At 34.6% G+C, this 17,663-nt stretch overlaps 5 protein-coding genes across 5 annotated transcripts, besides 3 other annotated features; all 5 read left to right on the top strand.

Annotated features, from left to right (window-relative positions):
* Positions 1 to 763: 763 nt before the first annotated feature.
* TVAGG3_1087210 (uncharacterized protein) lies at positions 764 to 1,234 on the top strand (the record flags this gene model as incomplete). Its single annotated transcript, XM_001305661.1, has 1 exon — positions 764 to 1,234. One exon carries the CDS (start codon positions 764 to 766, stop codon positions 1,232 to 1,234), a length of 471 nt encoding a protein of 156 aa, XP_001305662.1.
* Positions 1,235 to 1,910: 676 nt separating this feature from the next.
* Positions 1,911 to 1,947: a mobile genetic element.
* A 613-nt stretch (positions 1,948 to 2,560) lies between these two features.
* Positions 2,561 to 4,157: a mobile genetic element.
* On the top strand, positions 3,501 to 3,752 carry TVAGG3_1087190 (uncharacterized protein; the record flags this gene model as incomplete). Its single annotated transcript, XM_001305660.1, has 1 exon — positions 3,501 to 3,752. The coding sequence occupies one exon, from the start codon at positions 3,501 to 3,503 to the stop codon at positions 3,750 to 3,752; it is 252 nt and encodes an 83-aa protein (XP_001305661.1).
* Positions 4,158 to 4,728: 571 nt separating the features above from the next.
* Positions 4,729 to 4,766: a mobile genetic element.
* A 290-nt stretch (positions 4,767 to 5,056) lies between these two features.
* On the top strand, positions 5,057 to 5,488 carry TVAGG3_1087160 (uncharacterized protein; the record flags this gene model as incomplete). The annotated part of the gene is made up of 1 exon (XM_001305659.1): positions 5,057 to 5,488. The coding sequence occupies one exon, from the start codon at positions 5,057 to 5,059 to the stop codon at positions 5,486 to 5,488; it is 432 nt and encodes a 143-aa protein (XP_001305660.1).
* A 449-nt stretch (positions 5,489 to 5,937) lies between these two features.
* TVAGG3_1087150 (A-type inclusion protein, putative-related family) lies at positions 5,938 to 9,051 on the top strand (the record flags this gene model as incomplete). The annotated part of the gene is made up of 1 exon (XM_001305658.1): positions 5,938 to 9,051. One exon carries the CDS (start codon positions 5,938 to 5,940, stop codon positions 9,049 to 9,051), a length of 3,114 nt encoding a protein of 1,037 aa, XP_001305659.1.
* Positions 9,052 to 9,475: 424 nt separating this feature from the next.
* Positions 9,476 to 17,641, top strand: TVAGG3_1087140 (Second domain of FERM family; the record flags this gene model as incomplete). Its single annotated transcript, XM_001305657.2, has 1 exon — positions 9,486 to 17,618. The coding sequence occupies one exon, from the start codon at positions 9,486 to 9,488 to the stop codon at positions 17,616 to 17,618; it is 8,133 nt and encodes a 2,710-aa protein (XP_001305658.1).
* Positions 17,642 to 17,663: the final 22 nt, after the last annotated feature.

Genomic DNA, 17,663 nt, shown 5'->3' with positions numbered 1-17,663 from the left:
CATTGTATATCATAGTTTTTTTTTGGTTTCGCAAAACATTCAAAAACAAATATGCTATAAAAGTGACAATTTTAGCAAAACGAAACCCTTAATAAAAAAAATCCAATTCCATTATGAATGTTAATTAATTTATATAATTATTGAATAAAAAATTTTCTTTGAGATTATGAAAAGTTCTTTGAAAAGTTATTTTTTCTCATTTTTAAATATTGTATTAGCCTATTTATTTATAATCCAAATTAAATAACTTTAAATTCAATATTTAAAGAATAATTTTGAAGGAATTGAGTTACTTTCCCCGACGATAAAATTGAGAGGTTTACGTTTTGACCGAACTTAGCATGCAACAATATCATGAACAATATTGTCATTAAAAAGTTGTTAATATAACGTACATCATTCAAAAATTATTGCCTTTTTTTTGACATCAATAAATGTATAGTGTTACATGATAACACAATCCTGAATGATAAAATGATTTTTGAAAATTTTGAATGATAAAGTTTTTGAAAATGTAAAATATTCCTGACAAAAAATGGTACACTCAGATAATCTATTTATAATATGGATCTAAATACATTAAAAAATTTGATTTGTAAAAAATAATTGAATTGGTGTTAAAAAATAGAAAAGTTAGATAATGATGAGTTCAGTTCAATACTTCAACTTTATTCAATTAATTTTTCAAACACATATTAAACGGTTCTATATTGAAAAGATTCAACGGTTTACAACGAATTGAAAATTGAGTTCAGTTTTATTTATGCCCAAGAATAGGAAGAAGCATGTGGGCCGTTCCAAAGTTCAACCTCACACAAAGAAGTTCTTGAAGGACAGTGAAAAAGAAACCATTATTCAACTTGATTCAGAGGGTTTGGATGTCGAATCAATATCTGAGATAATTAACCATACCACAAGACAAGTCAGAGAATTCCTTAAGCACATCAAAAATGGTATCAAAAACAACTTTTCAATTGAACAAGACCTCATTATAATGTCTCATGTTAAAAATGGAGATATTTCAGCAGCATCAATTGCGAAGAAATTGCAGGACAAGGATTGGTGGATGGTAAGAAATAGAATTAAGTTGTTTAGACGTAAATTTCCTGATTTTTCTTTATTAACTCAAAGTGAAGTTGTTAGAATACTCCACCAAAACGAGAAACCTAACGAACTCGATGATGCCATGAGTCTAGAAGGTGTTTTTGATTTTCCAGATGACGGATTGTGGTGAACAAAAATTTTCCTTTTTCAATGTATGATAAACACGATATTATTCATTTTATTCCTCCGTTTTATTTGTAATTATTTTTAATAAAATTCTTGTTCAAAAAATGTTTTTTCCAACAAAAATGCATAATAAATATGATATAAAAATATCATATTTCTATTAACTCGATGGTGTGGTTGAAAATCCTTCCTAATGCAATAAACTCTGGAAATCAAAATATTTATATAATTTGGTTTTTCATCCATTTTCGACCTTGTATGTGAGGTTGATGCACGTGTTTAACAAAATTAATAATATTTTTAATATCAATTTGCTCGGAAAATATCATTTAATTTTGAAAACCGAAGATTTATAAAATTGAATGCTATTCAAAAAAATACGACTTTCTCTTTTTGGCAAAATTCAAATTCTACTATTTAAATATATCATTGACCACAAAAGAGTATATTTAAGAAAAACTATCTTTTTTTTTTAAATTTGTTCTTAGAAAAAGTGTGATTATTCAATGAGAATTCTACGACTTTTCCTTTTCAGGGAGTAATTTCCTATATAGTTTCATCTATTTCATATGAAATCTTGCTTTCACATAGAATATTCGTTCAAAGTTTAAAATCAAAGAAAATTTATGAAAACATATGGAGAGCGAAATTTCTTTTTTTTTGAATTTGGTATGCTATTGTAATAAACAGAAATTCATCAAAAGTGACAGCTCTCAATTTTTTGACATTTGTAAATTCTAAATTGAACGAGAAAAATGAAATAATACTAAGCATAATACAATATTCTAGATTTAATTATAATTAGGAAAAAGTTAGTTTTGAGAGTACTTTTCATAGGCATATAGAATGAAATCTTCTGAAAAATAATATCACATAAACTCATATTATTTTCTAATATATAACTATTTTATATAAAAATCAAATTCAATGATCTTAAAAGCGAAGGATAAACCTCAAAATTTACGAATATAATGAGTGGGAATATAATGCTTATCTATCATAAAACCATATGAAATATCAATTTTTGCTTTACGCCTAATTTTTGACGACAATTAGCAAAAAATGTTAAATGTTAACACTCAGTCCATTTGAATATGAAAAATAAAATTGACTTTGATTAAATGTTTTTATTTATCATGCAATTCTTCTTGCGACCAAAGATTTGAATAAAAGTTCAAAAAATAAGATAGCTTAAAAAATAATATACGGTAGTGTTTACTAATAGATGAATAGTATATAAATTCTATTAAAATGGATTTGATCCAAAAAAATATATAAAATTTGATCATAAATAAAATCGTTTTAAATTACTTCTTCATTTAAATTATAATATAGATCCGTATTTTTCCCAAGTGAGCGGGGTATCTCCAATCCCAGCCCTATCGTCCTCCCAGTGTCAGTTTTCAATATAAAATCCAAATTTTTTTTGAAAATAAAAATTTCGAGAAATTTTTCTGATTTTTTTTCTTTGATTTCAATAATTCAAAATAAATTTGGGAGTAAAAAGACACTATTTAATGAAATTCATATGAGTGAATGTGGATAAATACTCTCAAACATACAATTTATCTATTTTTTCTTTATATTATCAACTAATTAGTGATAATTTTTTTTGAATCAGATTTTTTTTCATTAAAAACATAATATATAACACAACAATGATGCACACATACGTATCTACACATCAAAATATAAAGCTTGTTTTGGTCTGGGCATCCCAACCCAAAATTCTTTAAAAATTGAATAAAATTGAATACTTGGGGCTGGGATGCCCATCCCAAAACCGAATTGAATTTTTTGAATTAAAGAATATATTTATGTATTTATAATATACATGTGATGTCTATAAAAAATACTAAATTCTAAAAAAAATTCAATTTATTCAAAACGTATACTAAGTGATCACTTCATTAGTAGGATCAGCAATCCTACTAAATGGTGAGAACGCCACTAACTAAAAAAGGAGTCCTTGGAGCTCTTGATCTCTTGTCAGTAGAGTTCATAATGAGGCATGGCATCTACTGATTAGAGATCAGAGCAATCCTACCTTACCTTCAGGAGCTACAAAGCTCCTAATCGTTACGAGAGGGAGTCTTGGAGCTCCTGAAGCTCATCAGCAGAGGCTATTTACCATTTGGGCCTCTTCTGATGAAAGATGCGAAACACGTCTACGAACCAGGAGCTTCAAAGCTTCTAATCCTTACTAAAGGGAGCTTTGGAGCTCCTGAGTCTCCATCAACAAAGTCCCAGATGGTAAATGTCCTTTGCTGATGAAAGATGCGAAACACATCTCCGAACCAGGAGCTCCAAAGCTCCTAATCCTTACGAAAGGGAGCTTTGGAGCTCCTGAAACTCCTTTTACTATAAAATATGACAGTTTTCTTCTGAGGTTCTCATCAAATCTAAGACTTCAGAAGAAAGCTGTCCTATCAATGTATACTTACACTCTCATGGACTACAAGTGTACAATTTTAAAGCAGAGATTATCCGAGGCCCCTCATCAAATGAGGGACCTCGGATAATCTCTACCTTAAGTAGTCAAATAACTTTTCTCACTATTTAGGAACAAAAGAACAAGAGTTGGAGTACTTTAAGGCAAGATTCTTCCGAAATCTCTCATCGAATGAGAGACTTCGGAAGGACCTTGCCAAATCCTTGAACGCCAATATCCTTGGAACTGAGCTAGAACCAGGGAGAAGTAGCATACTATAGAGCACGATGGTAATCTCGGAAATACTTATATCGCCCCAAGCACAATATTTAAGAAGTCTAACTCATATATACAAGAAGTCAGGCTGAATAGATATTGTGCATATGGTTTGCAGAACTCTCATGATATTTAAAATTCATGTTATCCCAAAAAAGGTGACACTTTGGGTGTATCGTCCATCCCAGGGATGCAAAAATCACATCACCTTGGATCTATAATTATAACAATTATTTTTGGTTTTATATTTTTTTGGATCAAATCCATTTTAATAGAATTTATATACTATTCATCTATTAGTAAACACTACCGTATATTATTTTTTAAGCTATCTTATTTTTTGAACTTTTATTCAAATCTTTGGTCGCAAGAAGAATTGCATGATAAATAAAAACATTTAATCAAAGTCAATTTTATTTTTCATATTCAAATGGACTGAGTGTTAACATTTAACATTTTTTGCTAATTGTCGTCAAAAATTAGGCGTAAAGCAAAAATTGATATTTCATATGGTTTTATGATAGATAAGCATTATATTCCCACTCATTATATTCGTAATTTTTGAGGTTTATCCTTCGCTTTTAAGATCATTGAATTTGATTTTTATATAAAATAGTTATATATTAGAAAATAATATGAGTTTATGTGATATTATTTTTCAGAAGATTTTGTGTTCTTCTTCAAAATTTTATTTTTTATTAAAAAGAATCTTTACAAAATATACATTTAATTTAATTAATATTTAAAAACGTGCTCTATCAAAAGTTCCAAAAATTCAATATTTTAGCTTTTCTGAAGTGTCACTTTTGATGAATTTCTGTTTACAACACTATCGATTCGTCCATAAAAAAGTTTATTTATACATGACTTTGAACCTGAATTTAAATTGAATCAGTTCTCTTGATTATCATATATTCCGTATGTTAAAATATTGAATGATATAAAGAAAATGAGTTAACCCAATCAATAAATATCATCAATTTGGGGTGAATTTGTAGATTGAGCTTATATTCTATATTTTTTCTTTGCAAATTTACAATAATCAATCAGAGATATTGTTCTAAGTATTAAATTCAAATTTGGGATAATTTGTTAAATTTTTCATGTCAGAAATTTCAAATGTTATTTTTGTTTTTCATCTCAACTTTCAGTACTAATTCAACTGAAATTAAACCATCAAGTTCTCCAACACCATCCGCTGCTGGAAATAGAACACCAAGACCAACAATGTCTCCTTTCCCAGAAGAGTCAGATGAAACCAAAGAGGCAAAAGTTCCAGACCCAACAGAAGAAGTCATTTCAGCCGATTTAATTAAGAATTTAGAAATGGGATCTATCACTTATATCGGATTTATATTGATCGCTTTGATTTTATTATTATTTATTGGCTGGAAATTCTGCTACAAGAGCGCCACAAATACAGGAGAATTGCAAGATGATATTGAAGTACATTTGAATGACGGTGATATTGTTGATAAAGATATAATGATTGAAGTTGACGATCAATCAGATTCAGATCAAAAGAAACCTGATAATCAAGAAAATTTATAAATAATTGTCATGTTCTACGATAATTTACACTATAATACTTATTTTTAAATTGAAATATTTGAGCATTAATCAGTTTTGAATGTTAATGATCGAGTTTACTGATTCTCATTTTGGATGTAAAGAAAGATGCATGGAATTCATTATTTGTTAATAAAGAATTTTGTTATATTTCCAGAAAATTCATAGATGTAAATCAGGACGAAAGATTTTGTCGTCTTATGAAATACACATTACAATCCAATATTACTACTGGCTATATTTTTAACACATATTTTTCCGGATTTCCTTATTTTTTGGTTTGGTGCAACAATACTTTAAATTCTAAATCGATTCATTATGGATATTTCAAATCTTGAGTTAAATATGCTGTAAATATACATGATAGGACATGACGTTAATTTCCCATTCAATTTTTTTTACCCGCGAAGACTTTTTTCATTGAAAGAAATATGAGTAGCTTTGAGAATATCAGAGCTGCTTATGATGAACAGTTAGAGCGGCAGCGTTCAGATTATGAGAAAATAATTGCAAAATATCAAGAAATAATTAACAACCAAAGAAAAATAATCGAACAACTCAACAATGAAGCCAAAACTCAAACTAGAAATAATAATAAATCAGCAGAACCTCAAAAGCCAGACAAAATCCAAGAAACTAAGATCCAACTTCTTCAATCTCAGATTGATTCCCTCGAAAAGCAACTAAAGGATGAACAAAACGAAAAACAAGATCTACAAGCTAAGTTAAAACAGCAGGAAGATACGATCGAACAACTACAGGCCTCCTTGGATGAAAATAATTTTAATGGCGCCAAATTTCAGAAACAACTATCTTTATCATTAAAGAAGCTCAAGGCACTTAAAGCAAAGGTAACGTCTCTAGAAGACTCATTAAACCAGAAAAATACTGAAAATCTTCAATTAGATACTTTAATTTCAGAATTAAAATTACAATCATCACGAGATCAAGAAGTTATTGAACAGCTGAAGAGCATTAGGACACGCGATCATTCCCAATCAAGTACATCTCTTTCTGGATCAAATGCTCCAGATATTAGAGAAACCATAAATTCTATGGAGGAATTACTCAAAAATCAGAATTGTGAGATAACAGAACTTGTTTCACAGAGGTCACACATTATTTCTCAATTCTATAATATGCAAAGTGTCCTTGAAACTATGGATAAAAATTTGATTTCCTTACAGAAGCAAAATTCATCTCTACAGAAATCATTACAAGAAAAAGATACAGAATACCAACAGTATAAAGAAACAGAATCTCTCAAATGGAAACAATCAATCGATAAAATACTCAAATCTCTTCCATCTACAATCAAAATCAATATTGATTTCGAATCCGATACAAAAGAAGCAATTCTCGACAAGATTTTTGCAGCAGTCCTTTCATATCAAGGAGATCAGATGAAAGTTATATCTTGTCAGCAAAATGAAACCGATAAAAACAAAGATCTTATTAGCCGTCACTTCCAACTCATTTCCCATCTCATATCCCTCATGAATTGGCTCAAACAAATCACAGGAACTTCATGTTTGAACGACAACGACAAAAAAGCCGTGTTTACACAATGCGCCAGGATCCAGTGCTTCCTTGATCAAGAAGATCAATCATTCCTCCGCGAGAGCTGCCCAGATTTGTTCTCACAAAGAGATGAATTACAACCGGAAGATGTTGCAAAGATCTTTTACGATTTCGTTGGCCAGAAGAACGTAAATGCATCTCCATTCATTGAACTTCGCATATTGTTATGCGGAATACTTCAAATGAACAAACTATTGATGAACCAGAACGAGCAGTTGAGGAACTTCAAGCAGCCGAAACAAGACAAATCATATTTCGCAGAAAAACAGAACCAACAGATCCAAAAGTCAAAAGAAATCGAAAGACAAAATATCCAAATAGCCCAGAATTTGAGGAAATTCACAAGCTCTAACTCTGAGAACATTGAAGAGTTATTTGCTGAGTTCATCAATCATATCAAGAGTGATGTTGAAACAACACAAACAGAGCATCAAAAACAACTTAGTGAAAAAGATGCTCAAATCAAAAAGCTTCAAAGCGAAATCCAAGAAAAAGAGAATCATTTCGAAGAGCAAAGGAAGATATTCACAGATAGAGCTACTGATATAGTCAATAACATACAGCAGCAAATCTCTGACATCAAACAAGAAACAACTAAAGACATGAAGAAGTTGAAAGCTGCTCTGAAAGCAAAAGATAAAGAATTAGTTGAAGCTAAAAGTGAACTGACCAACTTAAAGGAAACACAAGAACAACAAAGTATTGTTATAAATGAATCAAGAAGAGATCTCGAGAATGAAAGAGATTTACTTGAAAACGAATTAAATGATACAAGAGAGAAACTCCAAGAAGAACAAAACAATCACAATGAAGAAGTTGCTGAATTAAAGTCAACAATCGACCAATTAGAGAAAGCTCTTCAAGTTGTCAGTGATAAATGCGAAAAAGAAACAAAGAGGAAGATGTTTTACAAGCAGAGGATGAACGAATTACAAGGAAAAACACAAACAAACATAGATGAAATAAGAGAGAAAAACAAAGAACTCAATACAAAATACGTATCAACATTGGAAGAATTGACAAACAAACTCAATGAAACAAGGAAGGAAAATGAAAATCTAAAGAAGACAAATGAAGAATATGCTCCTTATAAGAAAGATTTGGAAATGAAACTTGCAAAGGCAACAGCAAGCGAAAGAACACTCAAGCTCAAACTACAAGCTGCTAATGATGCAATTGCTAATATCAAGTCAGAGTTTGAAGATAGAAAGTCATTGATTATCCAGCAGAACAATGCAAAAATTTCTCAAATAAATAATGAAAACGATCAAAGATATGAGAAATTTACAAAACAAATAGAAAAGATCATTTCATTACTCGGCAAAGAGAAGCCACAAGTAGACAGTGTTGATGAATTGATTAACTATATAATCAATGAAATACAATCACGTAATTCCAGTGAAGAAGCAGCAATTTTGAATGATGCAATTTCACTTAGAAATCAACTTAACATCAAATCTGATGAAACACTTTTCACAGCATTCACAGATATATGCCAAGAGCGCGATAAAGCATTGCATGATCGTGACGAATGCATTAATGATGCAAGATTAGCAGATGATAGAGCTAATCAAGCTGAAAGAGAAAAACAAAGATTTGTTGACTCTATTCAAGCGAACAAAGAATGGGAAAAGTGGACAAGATCACTATTTGCATCTGTTAATGGCATAGATCCAACATCTGTTACAGTAATAGATGCTAAGCGTGGAATAAAAGAATCAATTTTATCTTTGGCCGGAAATAATCAAATAATGAGGAAGATGGAAATTTTAAGGTTCTGTAAGAGTGTATCATTGAAGTTCAGAGGAGACTTAAATAGAAGGACAATTAGAGAGAAAGTTACTTCGCTTAGACCAATGATGATTTGCGCTGTTTTTGTAAGAAGATTAAATTTGTTGGTTCCAACACAAACAACCGAATTCCATCCTCCTGTTAGAACTAAGCCTCTCGTTAACACAGTTTAAAATTGTATTTTTATTTATTATACTTTAATATTGTATTTTTTTTTATTTTTATTACAGTAAATAATTATATTTTATAGATTTAAAAACTATTCCGCGGTTTCCCAGAATTTATTGAATTAGCAGTTCAATTTCCGAACTTTTCAAGATTAAAGTTTATCAGCAAAAAATGTAATGACATTAAGCATATCAAATCCTAAACGAAATTTCTAACAAAATAAAATTGATAGACATCATGTTGAATAGCATTTCTTTTATATCATTTAAAAAATCAATTTAAGAAATGCTATTCAACGTGCTTGATCAAAAAATGCTTGACGATAGATTCAAAAAATAAATGATCTAATTTGGTCAATAATATATACTGTTCTCAATGAATATAATAATATCATTTTTGGAGCTTTTTCACTTCACACTTTTAACTATTAATTATTTGAATGACTATTAACTTGGAATATAGCAGAGTTTTCGATGCACAGAACTCCCGCATGATGGATTTTGACGAAAACATGTCGTGCAAGGAAGCTCTTAAGCTGATTTGCGATGAACTTGAAATCGAAGATCACAGACCTTACAAACTCCTTATTTACAAAGGAAATGTTCGTGAGCCAATTATCTGTGATCTCAACCAGCCCCTTATTTTCTACGCAAAGCCAGGTGGAAGAATTATTCCTTCAAAAGAACATTCAAAATGCAAAATTACAAGAGATGAAGAAGAAACAGCAAAGATGAGGCTTGATCTCTCCATCCCTGTCGATGACGTCCTCTCATATATTGCTGATGAACTTCAACTTTACTGCCAACCAGATCAATATTCTCTTTGGTACTACAACGATGAAGGTTATAAATTCCCACTTGAATCCAACAGACCAATTTGCGTACAAACAACATATGTTTCAAAGTTTTACTTCAAACGCCGTTATTTCTTAATCTTTTCTTACGATTTCGAAGATATGGATAACTGTATCCACGTTTTCAGAGACTGCAAGTATAACTATACTCATTCTAACATCAACGTCTCAGAAGATCAAGCTTTCGAGTTAGCAAGATTAATTCTTTACGGAACAACGACAAATCTTAAGGATCTTAACATTGATTTAATTTCCGAGAGATTCAAAGACTTTGTTCCAAAGCAATTCCGCGATTCTTCATTTATGGCAAATAAGTGCAAGAAATACATCACACAGCAAGCAGCCATGGATAAATTACCAGCCATGATCCAGTTCATCAAGACTGTCCGTGAAATCAAAGGTTTCGGCGAAGAAATCTACAATGCAAATTTGACGGACAACAACTACAAGAGCAAGAAGGTTGCTCTTTGTCTCTTGTCACGTGGTGTTCGTGTCTGCGAAAGAGGAACCACAGATGGCTTGTTTAACATCCATACATCTTCAATTAAAGAATACGGTTACGCCGGCAAGGTTATTAACATCCGCTACGTTGATCCCAAGACAAACAAAGAGAATACATGCCATTTTACAGTCAAAAGCACCAAAGTTGCCAACATTCATACTTATCTTGTTGATATTGCCAAATTATACGTCAAATTCCTCAAAACAAAGAACAGCCAACGCATTATCAGGAAGAAGCAAAAGAAGAAAATCGAAGTTACCTCTCCGGAAGAAGCAGAAGCCGTAATTACGACATTTCTTTCTTCCGAAATCCTCAACAGAGCTCCAGAAACATCCAGCGACCGTCTTCGTGTTGAGACCGAACCAGAACTACTCAAACGCGATGATTATTCCAGCTTCAACGAAGTCCAAGATGTATCAGATTTAATTCGTGACGAAGAAGAGTTTGCCAAGATGGTTACCACACATCTTCCGAAGTATAACCTCGAATACTTCGATCTCCATGGCACAGTTCAGCGTCTTGAAGCAATTATGACTTCAATCCGAGCACAAGTCGACAATTCCTTCAAGATGACCATCAAAGATGCCTCATATTCGGTTGAATGTGCCTTGTTCTACATCAACGCCATCTCAGACGGTTTCCATTCCGGAGACATTAAAAAGGAAATGGAAGTTGTCGCGAAAGTCATCCAAGTTTTGTTCGTAATGATCAAACAATCAGATACAATGAAGCTTGGTATCACAGATATCAGGCAGCAAGTCATTGATGGCTACACACAGATTGTTGATTCCATTCCTCCTGTCATAGAAAAGATCAAATCCATCATTGAACAGACACCAGAACCTCCTGTTGCCACGAAGGAAGAGCTCCATGCATTGCCGAGAGGATCCATTTATCTCTCGACGCTTGTTGAAGCAATTTACAGGTTGATGGGATATCTTTTCAATGTCAGATTAGATCTTTTGAATGCTGATCTTAATATTTTGAAGTTGTTCCCTGTTCTGAGTAAGTTTGCCATGAAAGCTTACAAGTTCTGGAAAGAATTGGATGAAAACAACTGCGACATCAAAGCAAATCTTAATGATTTGATTTTGACTTACAGAGAAATTTATCCATACTTACAACACGCGTACACAGCTTACAAGATGCCTGCTGAACTGTTGAATGACTTCCACGCACATTTCAGAAGAGTTCTTAACTTCACGTGGCTCGGATTGATTTGTTTCGTCAACAAGGATGAAACAGTCGGTATCAAGTTCTTCCCTGGTCCATGCTACTTGAGACATGGCGCATTGAACACTTTGTCTGACGCTGTCACTTATTTCACACAGATGATGAATCTTCCGAACATCCAGCCTGACCAGAAATTGATGGAACCCCTCAGAAAGGCATGTGCGGAATTCGAGAACACATCAACTGTCACTAGAACAGTTATGAATGACATGGTACAGAATCCAACAAATGACGCATTGAGATTTGTTGTCATTCAGTCTGTCAATGTTTCTAGGAGATATTTCTTCGAAGTTTTGGATTACTGCGTGAAAATGGGACCGAACATTCAACCGGAGATTGTTGTACAAGTTAGAACATTCTTGAATTCCGTTGATTCATTCCTTTACTCACTCAGCCCAATGAACATTTCATCAACAAGAGTCAGAACATTCGCTGAATCATTGACAGCTTTAGTTCAAGCGATGAAAGACACACAGTGCTTGGATGAATACATTCCTAGTATGACTGAATCAAGAGACAATTTCATCGAGTGGAATAAAGTTCTCGCTGGATCTCCAACAGATGGTAAAATACTCTTCAAGATCCATCAATCATTACATTCCATTGCTACTTATGTCATTTCTCTTCAGTCGTATCTTGAGAATGCAAATCACAAGACAATTCCTTTGATCATTGAAGTCATGATGCCTTCTATCACAAAGACTCTCGCAAACCCTGAAATCAGAGATGACTACGAAAAGTGCAAACACGTTCCCGCTTTCTGCCAATTCCACATGAATGTGGCAAAACTCATCACTTTTCTGACAAACGTCATTTTGACACCACAAGTCGCTGTCCAAGAAAACGTGTTGGCAAAGTTGTCTTCTAAGTTGACGTTGCTCAAAGAAGACTACAACAGGTTGACACAGATAAGACCACACTTGATGCAGAACGCTTTCTCATACCAACTCAGCTGCAACATCAAAAACATCATTAATAACATGTACGTTAATTTGGCAAATATTATTGACGATACAGAAAATATTGCCGCTGTGACATGTGCGAATGCCAGTGTTGTCATATTGGCTGATGTTTTCAAGAGCGCTAGATTATACTTCGACAAGTGCAAGGAAGTCAATATCAGACCATACATGAAGAACTATACAAAAGAAGAAATCGTTGCATACAGAAAAGAAGTGATTAAATTAATGGCATGTTTCAGAGAATACATTTCTCAAAACACAGATTTGAAGTACAATCCATTGGTTGAGAAAGAAAACTCTGAAATCAAAGACATCATCAAAGATCTCATGAAATTCGAAGCGGATCCATCAACGAATTTCAATCTTTACACTCCAAGAATCCATTACTGGCTCACAAACATGTACGCGAGAACAAACTACATTCCAGGATTGTGGGATGAAAAGAAGAAAGGTGTTCTCGATGCACTCACACAGAGAACTGATGTCATCATGTCCGGTGAGAAACCATCTCCTCAAATATTGACAAATGTCATCAACGCTTTGATTGCACAGATCAACGAGTACCCAGGACAAATACAATCTGTTGCACAAGCAGCTGATGACAAGAACATCAAACAATTCATGTCAATTCTCAAGGGAATTTTGAATGCTCTCACAACCGCTCTCAAAACATCGAAGTTCAAACCGAAAGAAGTCGAAGAAATCAGAAGACAGTTAGTTAACTACCAGCACTACATACCGGAGTTAACAACACAAGTCAAAGAGAATCCATTCACCAAGAAACTCTTAACAGCTTATGATGATTTGATCAACTTGACAAGACAGATGTTGATGCCTTCTTCCATCGATTACATTTGGGATCCAATTCAAGAAGTCGACTCAAACGATATTGGTGAACTCGCTGCAGCTCTCAAGAAGATGTTCGAGTACATGACGAAGATATTCTCAGAGTTAGAATACCATCCAATTGTCGATGATTCAATCAGAATATCAATGCTCATCAGACAAGTTTCATCATTTTACTCAACAAATGCTTCTGTTTTGAACATGTCTCGCGAACAACTTGAATCGAACTTGCCACAGTTCTGCAGGAACATTGAAGCAGAATTAGAAGCAATGATCAATTTGATCAAGTTGTTAGGCCCAATATTGTCTGACAGACAGTTGATTGATACATGTGAAGCTGTTCAAAAGACAGTCAACAACGTCATCAAACTTTCTGACAAGCATTTCCTTACAACTGCAAAGGCAACAGAATTCGCAACAATCACATATCCTTTGTTGCAAAAGTTGGTTCTCAAGATCAACAACGTTGTCAAGAATGGATCTGTCAACGATTCGAAAGAGTTCTTGGAAGAATACGCGAAGAAGATTGGCGAAATTCCACCAGGAATCGAACAACTCAAGCCACATGAAATCCAAGCGATTTCAAACAAGATTTACGAATTCTTGATGAACGGATTCGAGAAGGCAAGACCAGATTTCGATCCAACGGAAATTGCAGAGATGATGTACGAATCATACAACCAGTTCTCAGACTACATTTCCTTGGAGAAGAAGCCTGTATCTATGGTCGAATCATTGATTGTCAATCCAAAGATATTCGAAGGAAAGAACGCAGCTGTTTTGGTACAGAAAGAAATCGATTCAATCAATGGAGAACCAGTATCAGAAGAAGATTCCAAACAAGCGAAGGAAATCATCAAGCTTTCATTGGAACAAACATCAAATGTTCCAGCATCACTTCGCTATCTCGCAAACTATCTTTCTTCTTCCCAAAACATTTCTGCAAAGCATTCTTATTCAAGATATCTTTCCATTGTCCAAGAAAACCACAAAGCAACATTGGATAATTTGTTGAATATCATCATCCAATCATCTATTGAAGGCGCGAAGATCATTGAAGCAATGAAGGAAGAAATAAAGAACACAAAGATGAGAACTGTCTTCCACAGACAACTCCAAGACTCCTTAAAGAACGCTGATTTCAATATGATAACAACACTCAAAAATATGGCATCTGTCACTTTTGCTTATGCTCCAATCAGAGTTATCAGGCAATTGGCGACATTGTCATGCATTAAAGAGGAGAAGTTCAGCCAGATGACGAAAGCACTGAATGAATCAATAGATTCATGTGATCTCGTCATCCAAACTGTTTTGGCAAACACTTTGTTGCAAATTGCAAAGAAATGCGAAGAACTTGGTGTTTTCAAGGACTTCGTTTTGAATATCGCGAATTTGTTGAGAAAGCCACATTACGCATCATCATTTGATGCTGAATTGACTTCCAAACTCATCAACACATTCTTGACATTCGATAACCAGTCAAATGCAACAATCCACGAAAAGGCAGATAACAAAGATTACCAAGAACTCAAGAGTTTGATCGAATCTTTGCCATCAATCAGACCCTTGTTGCAGCAATTGTCATCACCAACAGCAGCAAGACAAGAACAGACATTGAAGAACCTTTTGCAGGCCATCTACCAGATGTTCTTGTCATACGAGAAAGGAGAAAAAGATCTCGAAGAATACGAAAGAGTCAGATCTCTCGCAAAAATTGCTTCCTACAATTTACACACTGCACAGGAACAAGGCGTCAATGTTACACCATATCTTGACGCTCTCAAGCAATTAGACAAAGCTGTTGATGATTGTGACTATGCAGCACTCGCAATCACTAAAGGTGGCGATGCTAAGTTGATTGGAGATCCATTGGATAATTTGATCAAAGCATTGGCGATGTTCTTCAAAGCAGCAGGAGATATCGAGGCAGACGAAGAGGAAGAAGTCCACGAAGAAGAGGAACAGAAGAAGGAAGAAGAAGTCAAGATTGTCTACGTCGATGTACAAGAGGAACTCCAGAACTTGTTGACATTCGCATTGGAAGGAAAGTACCAGGAATTGATCGACCTCGCAGCGAAATGCCTCGAAGCAATCGAGAAAGATCATCAATGCCCAGAACTCGATGGCACAATGAAGGACCTCATCAAGTCAGTCGCAACGAAGAACCAGGAAGGAATCAACAATTTCATCAAATGGATTGCAAACAAGGATTACGCCAACTGGGTCAAAACAACAAAGAAGCCACAATCAGCCAAAGAAGTCGAGTCAGTTTTCATCGACACAATCGATGAATTCAGAGCAATCAGGAATGTCTTTGGAAAGAATCCGAAACAAGACATCAGAGACCTCGTCAAAGTCTGCGCTCGTTCTCAGTCATTGGTTGGAATTGTCCTTCCTTTCTTCGAGTACATTAATTCCTCCATTTACGAGTTCTATCTTCAAACAGCAAACCAGTTGTGGCCAAACGTAATGAACGTGATTAAGAACGTCAATGAGCCAGAGAAATACAAGTTATCTCTCAGGTCAATTGTTCGTTTGATTTCTGACTTCTCTTACATTGTTGAAGACTGTGTTTTGCAGGATTCAAAGCCATCAACAACACAGTTGAACGAAGCCAGATTCAAGTACGGAAAATCTTCTGCAAACATGATCAAATCCGCAGGAGAAATGTTGTATTGCATTGCCATTTCAAGGTATTCACATTTGTACGACTTGCACATCGAAGCTGTTAAAGATGGATATGCAGATCCATTGACAAATCTTGAGATTGCTTCTAAAGAACTCCTCAAGGCAAATCTCAAGCCAGAAGTCGGCCAAAAGTTCACAGAGCATTTCAAGGAAGTCCAGAATTCTTATAACAACACATTTGAAATGTTGAATAAGTTAGCAACGCCAGAACAAGCTGTCAGCAACTGCATCGCTGTTTTCAAAGCAGCGTATGTTGCTTTCTGCGATCTTAAATCAATGTCCGATGTTGTCGAGAAGAAGAAGGACCCAGAGTCAGCGAAGAAGCTGCCTGTCAAATTCACAATTCCGACAATTTCCGCGGAGATCGCAAACATCGAAGAAGTCAACAAGGTTCTCGAGATGAACTACAACAGCTACCAGAAAGAAATCGACTGGCTTTCTCACGCTCTCGCTGAGAACTCAGAGATATCCAATGAACAGATTGTTGAGAAGATCATTCTGTTCCACGATATCGCTAAAGAGTTAGTTGGAAATGTTCTCAAAGCATCTGTTGCTTGTATCGATGTCGGTGACCAATCTAACCTCACTGGATTGGCAAACAACATCGTTGCAACAGTAAACGACATCACTAAATGTGTAAAGGCATTTTTGATGGTCGAAACTGGCTGGCGCGAGAACTTCGAGACAACTCACACAGAGAGCACGAGAATAATCACGGATGTCAACAAAGTTGTCGAACACAGTATCCAAGTTGCGAAGACGAAGAGTATCGAAGAAGATCTCGTTCGTCGCGCAATTGGAGACCTCGCGAAGCCATTCTTCGCAATCTCTTCATCAGTACAAGAGAAGACAGAAGAGACAAACAAACTTGCACCATCAGTCAGCCGCGAATACGGACTTACTTTGGCGGAAGTCACCGGAACATTGTCTTCTACACTCGCAAAGATCATCATGTACTTGAGAGATAGACAACAGGATATGACCGTTCCTCAGGAGAAACTCAAGACTGTTTCAGAAGATGCTGCTGCTTTGTTGAATGCTGTAATCAGTGCTGTTTTAGCCATCGCTAATTCCAATGAATCAGAAGATCAAGTCATTGAAAACGCAACAAAGATCATCCGAACAGTCGAAGCATTCAAGGGAATGTACAGAGCACAGAGAGGTGAATTGCTCGCACACAATGAAGCACTTAACGGTGTTGTAAACATCTCCAAGAAACTCATCCAAGCAGCGGAAGCAGGAAAGAAGGCAAGACTCGAACGCATCGAAGCACTCAAGCGCAGAGAAGAAGAGGCAGCAAAGAGAAGGGCTGCTGCAGAAGAGAGAAGAAGATTGGCGGCTGAGAGAAGAGCAAACGCTAAGCCTACACACCAGCCTCCGAAGGAGATGTTGATGAAGTTGTTGAAGCTCGAATCAGATATCATCAAAGCAAGACTTTATCTCAGACAACAAAAGAAAGTTGTCGATCAACTTAACGCAGAATAAAAATTTTTTTATTTTATGCTTCTAATTAAAAAACATATGATTCTT

The sequence above is a fragment of the Trichomonas vaginalis genome (genome assembly GCF_026262505.1).
Source record: "Trichomonas vaginalis G3 chromosome Unknown ctg_172, whole genome shotgun sequence".
Taxonomy (NCBI): domain Eukaryota; phylum Parabasalia; order Trichomonadida; family Trichomonadidae; genus Trichomonas; species Trichomonas vaginalis.
Note: the sequence above shows the minus strand (reverse complement) of the source record. Positions and strands in the feature narration are given on the sequence as shown.